The sequence below is a fragment of the Stegostoma tigrinum genome, chromosome 20 (genome assembly GCF_030684315.1).
Source record: "Stegostoma tigrinum isolate sSteTig4 chromosome 20, sSteTig4.hap1, whole genome shotgun sequence".
NCBI lineage: Eukaryota > Metazoa > Chordata > Chondrichthyes > Orectolobiformes > Stegostomatidae > Stegostoma > Stegostoma tigrinum.
Window position 1 is genome coordinate 41,855,738 of NC_081373.1, and position 9,477 is coordinate 41,865,214.

At 39.7% G+C, this 9,477-nt stretch overlaps 1 protein-coding gene across 1 annotated transcript in view; it reads left to right on the forward strand.

Moving 5' to 3' along the window:
• Positions 1–9,477, forward strand: part of kif11 (kinesin family member 11) — a 39,600-nt gene extending 30,123 nt beyond the window's left edge. Inside the window, exons 21-24 of the mRNA XM_048551515.2 lie at positions 1,042–1,264; positions 2,450–2,607; positions 5,745–5,855; positions 8,920–9,477. Of these exons, the coding sequence (XP_048407472.1) occupies positions 1,042–1,264; positions 2,450–2,607; positions 5,745–5,855; positions 8,920–9,048 (621 nt within the window). The 3' untranslated portion in view covers positions 9,049–9,477. The remainder of the gene's footprint in view (positions 1–1,041; positions 1,265–2,449; positions 2,608–5,744; positions 5,856–8,919) is intronic.

Consider the following 9,477-nt stretch of genomic DNA (forward strand, 5'->3'; position numbering starts at 1 on the left):
GAACATGGCACCCATGTGTACAATGCTGTTAAGCTAATTCTACCCCAAGACTGTAGCGTTTGAGCAGCCTTCAATGCCAATATCTGACTAACTGTGGAAAGAAATTGTTAATTTTTACAATAATTGATCGTAATGTCCTACCCACCGTTACTCGGACCATCTTCTTATGCCAGTTGTATTCATTTGAAATTAAATTCCATCAGCAGTTGTGGTGAGATTTGAACCCATGTCCTGTGAGGGTTGGTCTGGGCCTCTGGATTGCTAGTCCAGTTAAGTTACCACTGTATTACTATCACATGCCCCCAGTGTGGATTTGCTAGCCATGCCACTCGAGGGCAGTTGGGACAAAGAATACTGCTTTGCCAGTGACAGCCGCATCCCATGAAAGAACAAGAAAGATTAACTTGTTGGTTTAACCAGCATTTCTTCAACTTTAATAACCAAGTTTGTCCTTTCCCTCACTTGAGACAAAGCGAATGTGGCTCAGTATTTTCAGTTGCATATTTATTGATAAATGTTTTGACTGCTATCTTTGATATAGAACCATTCTTTCTGACCTGTTTCCTTTCCCAATCTCTAAAGCAGCTGCCTTTGCCACCCCTTAATTCATGAATCCTTCCTTCTCCAGCTCTGATATTATTCTTGCACTTCTAATAATGCCAAGAGTTTTCTCCTTCTCTGCATACGTTTGCCTTTTCCCTTCCATCTCCACTTGTACCTTACTCTTGGAGAAAAAAGTCACTTTTCTCTGAAGAGTTTGAAAGATCAAAAATTCTAATCTCGATTATTGAGACATCTTGTCCATCAGAACTGATGGCTAGGGAGCAAACTGAACCTGTAGTGCTGATCAGATTAAGCCAAGTAACTTCTGACTCCTATATTATTCTTTTAAATATCTTAACACTAGGCCCTTGCAATTAATGTTATATCACTTTTAGTTAATAAAAAGTTGACAGCTTTTCAAATCCATGTCTACATTAAACTGGTCTTGAATGTTGACAAAATAAGTTACCTTACATATCTTTGTTTCCCTTTTGATAGATGGTCAGTGAGAGCTGTGACACTCTAGTCAGGGAAATAACAAAACAGCTGAAGGAACAGTCCGATACTGAGGAATCAGCACTATGCGTTGTCCGTGATCGGGTTAATGACGATAAAGGTGTGATGATGCAGCATATAACAGAGTTAAGTGAGCATGCTGAGGCAGGACTAAACAATGTCCTGAACTTCCTAAATGAAGAACTCCAGCAGGACATTCCAACAGGTATGATCAAACATTTTGTACAGAAGTGGACAGGATGATGAAATGCATACATTTCAGGTTGTTCAACAGTACATAACAAATAGTGTATATTTCATCTGACCAAACAATGAATTAACTGCTTGTTAACTGACTAATAATCCTACCTCCATTAATGTATCCTAGAAATCAGTTAAGAAATAAGTCCAACTAAATTTTGATGCAAAACGGGGTAAATTTCCATCTACAGGACAGCTAAATTGCTCCCCGTGTTGAAGAAAATGTGCCTTCTAACTGCTCTAAACTGGTGTGGAGCAGTAATGCATTGCAACAACTTTTCTGAACTGAATATTTTTATGAAGCTATATGCTGAACTTTGCATGTCACTGGCTTATGAACTACTTGGTGATGTTTAAGAGCAAAGACCTGGGATTTGATTTTTGCCTCCTTGTAACAATCTTGAAATGAATTACTTTGATTACTTCGACCTGTTCAGTCACAATAGGCAAAAATTACATAATAATGACCAGTTGGCAGGGCTTAGTGACTTTGGTAGATGGTCAGACATCAGGAGAATTCCCTATTCTGCAAATTTCTCTGGCACATTTTACTTCAGACCATCAGTAAAGATGGTTCAGTTTGACATTCAATGATGGCATGGCTGATGATGCAGTTCGCACACTGGGAGCTCTGCTCTGATTTACGTACTGCAGCCCCGGAATATGTCCGGGCCCATATCTTCTGGCTGGGAGGTAATTGTTTTGTCAATTGGAGCCCGATTGAAATTTTCTGGACTAAACAAAAGCTATTTGATCCTTTTCTACATCATATTTAAAATTTTCTCTTTTGCTGCCCTTAATGTTTTAAAAGCAGTCCTCCATCTCAGGTTCAAACAAGGAAGGTGCCAGTCTGAGACTTTAATATTCCCATACTAAGAGTAAATATGCTGTTTTTGGCCCCTTTCCTTGGGCTTGGGGATGGATTGATTAACTGGGTTCCCAAGCCTGCTGACATGCAGCAGATAGTATTGGAAAAGTGAGATCCATGTGTGCTTATGATTAATAGTTGCTGTGAGAAGTTCTGAATATTGTCTGTTGGTTTTTGACCAATACCCCACTAAGGGAATAGTATGGAAAGTGAAGCATTTTATTCTGGAACTCAGCTGAAAATTATTTTTTTTTCCTGACGATAATTGTGTTGATTTTTCAGGCACCACCCCCCAGCGCAGAGAATATATTTATCCGCAAACCTTCTTGAGAACAGAGCCACGGGATGTCTTGGTTGTTCAGTTCAAAGCGCAGCAGCAGCAGCTTCAGAATTCTTTGAATTCTGCCATGTCCATCCAAGAAGAACCTGTTTGTGAGCAGGTGAGTCCAGTGGTTTTAGTTCCTTTTGAAAAGGTTAACTAGAAAATATCTAAAATGTCTACGCTTCCCAAATGTTGCCTGCCAGCAGTGCATTAGACTTCTACAAAAGAAGCTTTTATCCTGTTGTGTGGTACACGTACAAAAATGTGTGTTTTAATGATTTGAACTTTAAGATCCAACTGAATTGAATATTATAGCTGGCTAAAGTGTTTTTATTATGCCAAACTTGACCATCCCCTTTCTTACCTGAAGGCACTAACTCCTTGTTTGGAAAGAGTGCCCTGCAGATCATGTCACTTAGATGTATCCCTTGGCTCCAGACTGTTGGCAAGATTATTGACCTAGTGAGTATGTGAAGTGCATGCCTAATTTCAGAATGGAAATCAAAGCTGCAATACTAGGGCTCCCCAGCAGGCCTTGGCACACTTGTTTCTGTCTGTTTCCTGCTTCTGCCACCTCCGCGCAAGCTGCAATTTCTGATTGAATAGGGAGGATTAGCTGAATTTACTCTTGTAAGGCAAAGAACACTCAACGGATTGCACAGACCAACAAGTATCTTGTTTAATATCGACTGATTTTTGTATGGCTCCTATCTATTCGCTATATTACAAAAGAGATTTTTATCAAAAAATAAAATATTTTTTTGGTGGCTTCTATTGGTCACAGGAGCCAGATTCTCTCCACAGCTTAAACAGATTCAGGCATATGTTGCTGACCTTTTTCTTCATTTTAGATAAAATAGAATTCAGTGCAGAGGTATACAAATTGTTTTGGTTATAGCAAGGAATTTATCAAGCACCAACACAATTTCTAAAGGCGCTCAGATGCTTGTCCCTGCGACACCACCGGAGACTGCCAACTGTTCTGTAATAGTCTCAAATCATTAATTCCAATTACTGTTTCATTTCACCCATCCATGCCATCTTTCGCCCATTTGAGGTCAAGGCATATCTTTATTGCATGAACCTGAATCTTTCTAGAAACTGTCTTTTAATTTCCACTTTTAAACAGTGTGAAAAGGTTTTCCCTTGAGTCTCAGTAATCCTGGTCGTACTGAACATCTGCTCTTCCATTATAATGAGGTGTAGAGCTGGATAAACACAGCAGGCCAAGCAGCATCAGAGGGGCAGGAAAGCTATTGTTTCAGGCCTAGACTGTTCTTCAGAAATTTCTGAAGAAAGGTCGAGGCCCAAAGCAGCAGCCTTCCTGCCCCTCTGCTGCTTGGCCTGCTGTTTTCATCCAGCTGTACGCCTTGTTATCTTAGATTCCCCATCTGCAGTTTCTAGTATCTCTGCACTTCCATTATGATGGGATAGCCGATCTACAGGATCATCATGTGATGCTAAGCCATCCAGATCATGGTTCCAGGTCTACACCATGCTAGTTGATATTAACTGGGAATTTAGTTAGAAACAGCAGTCACCAGCCTTGGGACAAGGATAGAATAAGAAAGAACACAGCACAATGTTTTCCATTGCTGGCTGTTACCCTCTCACCATAAATAGAGGATGCGTATATATGGATGTCAGTTAAGGATATGAGAGTTCTGGATGATAATCCATTGGCCAGACACCACGACCCAGGATATACTTTCAGTTGAAGAAGAATCACTTGGATGCCAGTATTTGCTCCTAAGATCTGGTGAACTGCCTCCAGCCTGTCATCACTTTCAAGAGAATGTTGATTGGAAGAGCAAAAGGTGGCAGAGTGAGGGGGTAAATAAAAGCTGCTTCTATCTAGACCATCTGAGGTGTTGAATGCAGAATTGAGGTAAGGGATGAGAATATTCATAATTGTGTCAACTTTTCTCAAAAACCTCTGAATATGAAAAACTAAGCTTTGTTCTGATGTATCTGGACTGAAGCAAAATTTTCAAAAATATACACTTTGTGAAGTATGTTAGTTTACATTACATGGTCCCAAAAGCGGAGTGCGATTCAATTTCCTCTAGTACTACACACTGTCTCTCGTACATCAATGCAATTGCAAATCTAACCTGTTTGTACTTTACATCGTTCCCAAACACAGCCAGTGGACCAGCTAGTCTAGGGTCTGGGAACATGTGGGATACCAAACTAGGCTGACAGACTTGGGAATTTCATTTTGATTACATTTAACCCGCACTTTTCTCTCTCCTAGCTCTTGCACTCACCCTCGCTGTTGTGCTCTCTCTCGCATGCGAGTGTGTCTGAGTGTGAGTCCTCTTGCTGTCTAAGAGCCCTTTGGGACGTTGGGTTGACCAAGTTTGAAGTGCTCAAATGTAACTGTCCTGTATGGGTACAAATGTAATGTTTTTTTGCCAAGTTACAAAGATATTTTCAATAGCTAAGCAAAAGATCATTGTAATGTGAAAAGCTTTCTTCAGGCCAATACAAAGTGGAGTACTGTTCCCTCCGTATTCTTGAATACTCCTTGGAACTTGGGACCCTTAAAATATATGGCCATCCTGTTCAGTGAAATTTAGTTCCTCCAAAAACTCTTGATGCATCGTGAGAAAAACTGACTTAATGAAGTTGTATCATTGAATTTGCGTTACTGGGTTCATTTTTATTTATGTAAAATAGGTGAATGGTGAAATAGTGAAAGTAACAGATGCACAATTATTTTATCACAAACTTCCCTTTTTAAAAAAAACTTTGGCATTCAGGAGACTGTAAAAGATGAAAAAACAAGTATCCAGAAATGGCCTTTGTATCCTAAGGGGATGTCTGTCATCTTGACTTTATTTAAATATATTTAAATATTTATCTGGGAAGGAAATTGCATGATTGAAAATCAGTTAACTGAAACATTGCAATTTATTTCTTTTATTTTGATGTCTTTTTTTAAAACTGGTGCCCTATCTGGTTGATGTTAAGCACCCCTAGCACTATCAAGAGCTGAGTGGTTCAGGCATAAATAGAACAATGTTCATCTGTTAGCCATCGCCATCCAACTGATCATCCATCTCAATGCTGTTTGAGACCTTGCTGTGTGTAATACAGTTGCTTCATTTACCTGTAAAGGAGTGACTATCTTTAAAGCTTCCTCTCATTATTCTAAAATACTTTGAGGATGTGAAAGTGCTATACAGGTGCAAAATTATTCTTTCAAATCCCTGACTGTAATAATAAAACCAAATTGTTTTTAATATTCAGGAGTCTGGAGATGATGATAAAGCAAGCATCCAGAATGACAGCATTGCCAGTGAGAAGTTGAGTACTGAAGAGGATTTCTGTGTAAACAGTGGTGGTGCCCCATTTTTCAAGGTAAATGAAAGTTGTATCATCGAATTTATGTACTGGATTGACTTTCATTTGTGTAAAATGGGTGAATGACGACATAGTCGGTGAAAATAAGAGTAGTAAGTATGCTTTTCACAACTTCATCTTAAAAATCTTGTGGGAGGTAGTTATCAGCTGAAAGTACATACTTTGGTTGCAGTCAGCAAAGTGAGTGCACATGGTATTCACCATTTCTAGTTGCACTCCTTTTAAAAGTGCAATTTGTTTGATGTTTCTGTGGGACATAACAGTATGTTATGGAACATTTTAAGGGGAGGTGACTGTATGGTTGTATGGTCACTGGACTGCTATTCCAGAGATCCAGCTAATGCTCTGGAAACCTGAGTTTGAGTCCCATCCATGTCAGAAATGGAATTTGAATTTAAAAATTAGTCCTGTTGTTTAAAAGTCCAATGATGATCAAGAAGCCATTGTTTTCATAGAATTAACCATCTGGCTGACTAATGCCCTTTAAGGGAGAAAAACCACAGTTCTTACCTGGGTCTTGTGACTCCAGATCCATGGCAATGTGGCCCAGCAAGCCACTCAGGTGTAACAGGCACAAAAAAATCTCCCAAAGAAATTAACGGTGCAAACAACCTGGCACTGACCTAGGCACCCGCACAATGGCATACATATCCTTGGTGATCCTTCAAATTCCTCCTCACTAATACTAGGGGGTTAATGCCAAAACTGGGTGAACTGTCTCTCGGACTAGAAGTAACGACCCAACACAGTTATTCTCCCAGGATTTAACCTCTCACGATATCTAAGACAACATCACCCCTGGATATGTCCAGTCCCACTGGCTGGCACAGTGTATATAACTGGGAGGGAGTTACCCTGGGAGATCTTGAATGATTCCAGATCCCAGAAAGATTCATAGCATCCGGTAATAGGTATTGAAACCTCCTGCTGATTTACAGCGTATTGGGCACCTCCATCCCTGACTGATAAATCAACATGCCTCCATGTTGGACACTATGGAGGAAGTATTGACTGTAACGAGCACACTGTAGCCTGGGTGAGGGATTTCCCTGTCCACCACTAAGATTGTCTTGGCAGCACCACTACTGACCAAGCTGTTTAAGTCCTAAAGGACTTAGCCAACAGGGTAGGTGCACAGCAGGTAGAGAGGGAACTGACAAGAGGGGAAAAAATACACATGACTTAGTCCTTGCCAATCTGCCTGCCACAGATACATGTGGCTTTGACAGTATCTGTAACAGTGACGGCTGCACAGTCCTTGTGGAGAAAGTCTCAGTTTCACATTGAGAATGCCCTCCATTTGAGTTGTGTGGCAATACCAGTGTGCTAAATGATTTCAGTTTGAAATCAATCCAGCAATCAGAGTGGGCATTGGTGAGGGTCTGTGGGCACAATCTGTAACCTTGTGACCCAGCTAGCGCATTTTCCGCATCTTAGCTTGAGTATCAACCCCAACACGGTGAAGAGTGCAGGAGGGCTTGCCAAGGGCATACCTAAAAATAAAATGTCCAAAATGAAGTTTTGCTACAGGACTACCATTCCAAACAGCAAAGTGATAACTAGCGCAAATTAATGTGGTTCTTTTTGTTGGATGTCATCTCTCTGCAGGAATCCCTCAAGGTATTTAACTTCTAACCAATCCGTTTCAGAGATGTTATTACAAAACTCGTGGAGCAGGTGGGGCTTGAACCCAAGCTTCAAAACTACATTCTTAAAAGTACAAATTCCTCAGTGTGATATCCTAAACTCAAAAGCACCTTCAATTGCTTCATTGATGACCTCCCCTCAATCATAACACCAAACATGGCATTGTTCATTGTACAATTTTCAGTATTACTCATGACACTTCAGATACTGAAATAGTCCATGTCCAAATGCAATAAGACCTGGCCAGTATCCATGCTTGGGCTGACAAATAGTAAGTAGCAATCACATCACAACTGCCAGACAATGACCATACTCCAAGAGAATCTAATCATTGCCTCTGGATGGTTAAATCCCCTCTCGCAGCAGTTTGGAGCTTGCCATTGTCGAAAAAATTGAACTGGACTAGCTGTTTAATAGTGGCTACAAGACCAGGCCAGGGGTTAGGATTCCCCCACCAAAACATGTCCACTACCTAGAAGGCACAAGTCAGGAGTGTGACAGAATAATTCCCACTTGCTTGAATAAGTGTAGCTTCAATGGCATTCAAGCAGCTTGGTCACATTCAGGACGAAGCAGTCCACTTGACTAGCACCACATCTACAGACATTTATTTCCTCTTCCACCGACACTCAACGGCAGCAGTGGTACCATCTGCAATTTGCAATTCAGAAATGTACCAAGCTTCTTTAGATAGCACATTGCAAAGCCATGACCACTGCCACTTAAAAGGATAAGCGCAGCAGATACACTGGAATACCACCCCCTGCAAGTTCCCGCCAAGCCATTCACCATCCTGACTGGAAATACATTGTCATTCCTTGAGTTTCACTTGTCAAAATCCTGAAACTCCTGCAACTAAATACAATCTTAGAGGAATCACTTGGGCAGTGTTTTTGAGTTATTTTGCTTTTTGTTTTGTTTTGAGTCGTGTATGTACATTGTCAGCGTTTGAATATTGCTAGCAAATGTTACAGTGGATATATTTTAATTAACTCTCTTGAAGCCTCTGGGGTAACTTGCTACAAAATTGATTGAATTTGGAAGTTCAAATGTCATGAGATAGACACATGGGATGTTCCTACAGCAATTGAAATGAATCTTTGTCTGATTCTGGTGGTCTATATCTCACCTGTATGTTTACGTTAATTTAGTTCTTGTGGGGCAAAGAGACAATTGCAGCATATCATGTTGTAATGTATTACCTGATAGTCAAATATTGCTTCATGATGTGCTTATTAGTGAAGATACTGTACTTCATCAGCAGGTCCGAATCACAAGGCTTATATTTGCCTTGTGTAGGTAGTTCTCTTTTTTTTAACAACAAAAAAGTCTCAATGGCTCGTTTGAAGCTCTGAGAGTTAACTTATTTACCTGTTTGCTTGGTGCTCTAAATTTGGATTCCTCTCTTTTTTAGCATCAGAAAAGATACAAAAGAGACAAAGAAAACAAATCTGCTGTTAGTTTTGACAAATCAAAGTCTTTGGAAGAGAATCTAACCCTCTCAGCATCAAAATCAAAGCTGCCACTCAGAATACAAAATTAGTTCTTTCATTGTTCTTCATTTGTAATTTTAATTAAATCTGCAACTGAGTTTATTTTGCTTCAATGTATATTGCTGTCTATAATTTTGTTTCACTGCCTCAAAATTCCAATGATCTAAGTGTTGTTACTTGATCACTACTTTTTCTCTCCCTTGAGATTCTATTTGAAACAATTCTTTCAAATTACGTTCTGTACTTCTGTCACTTAAATAATTGTTTAAAGACTTGTTCTATGCTCTGTAATGTCAAAATATGTATTTCTAATACTGGATAACATAAGCCATTTGTAGGCTTTATCCTAATGTATTTGGTTGTACATATTCAAAATAAAATGCCATACTGACTCGGAAACTATTTTATATAAATGGTGTAAATTGTATTACTTTGGAAGTGCACTTTTTGTTGTTAAACAAACAACTAATAAAGTTTTA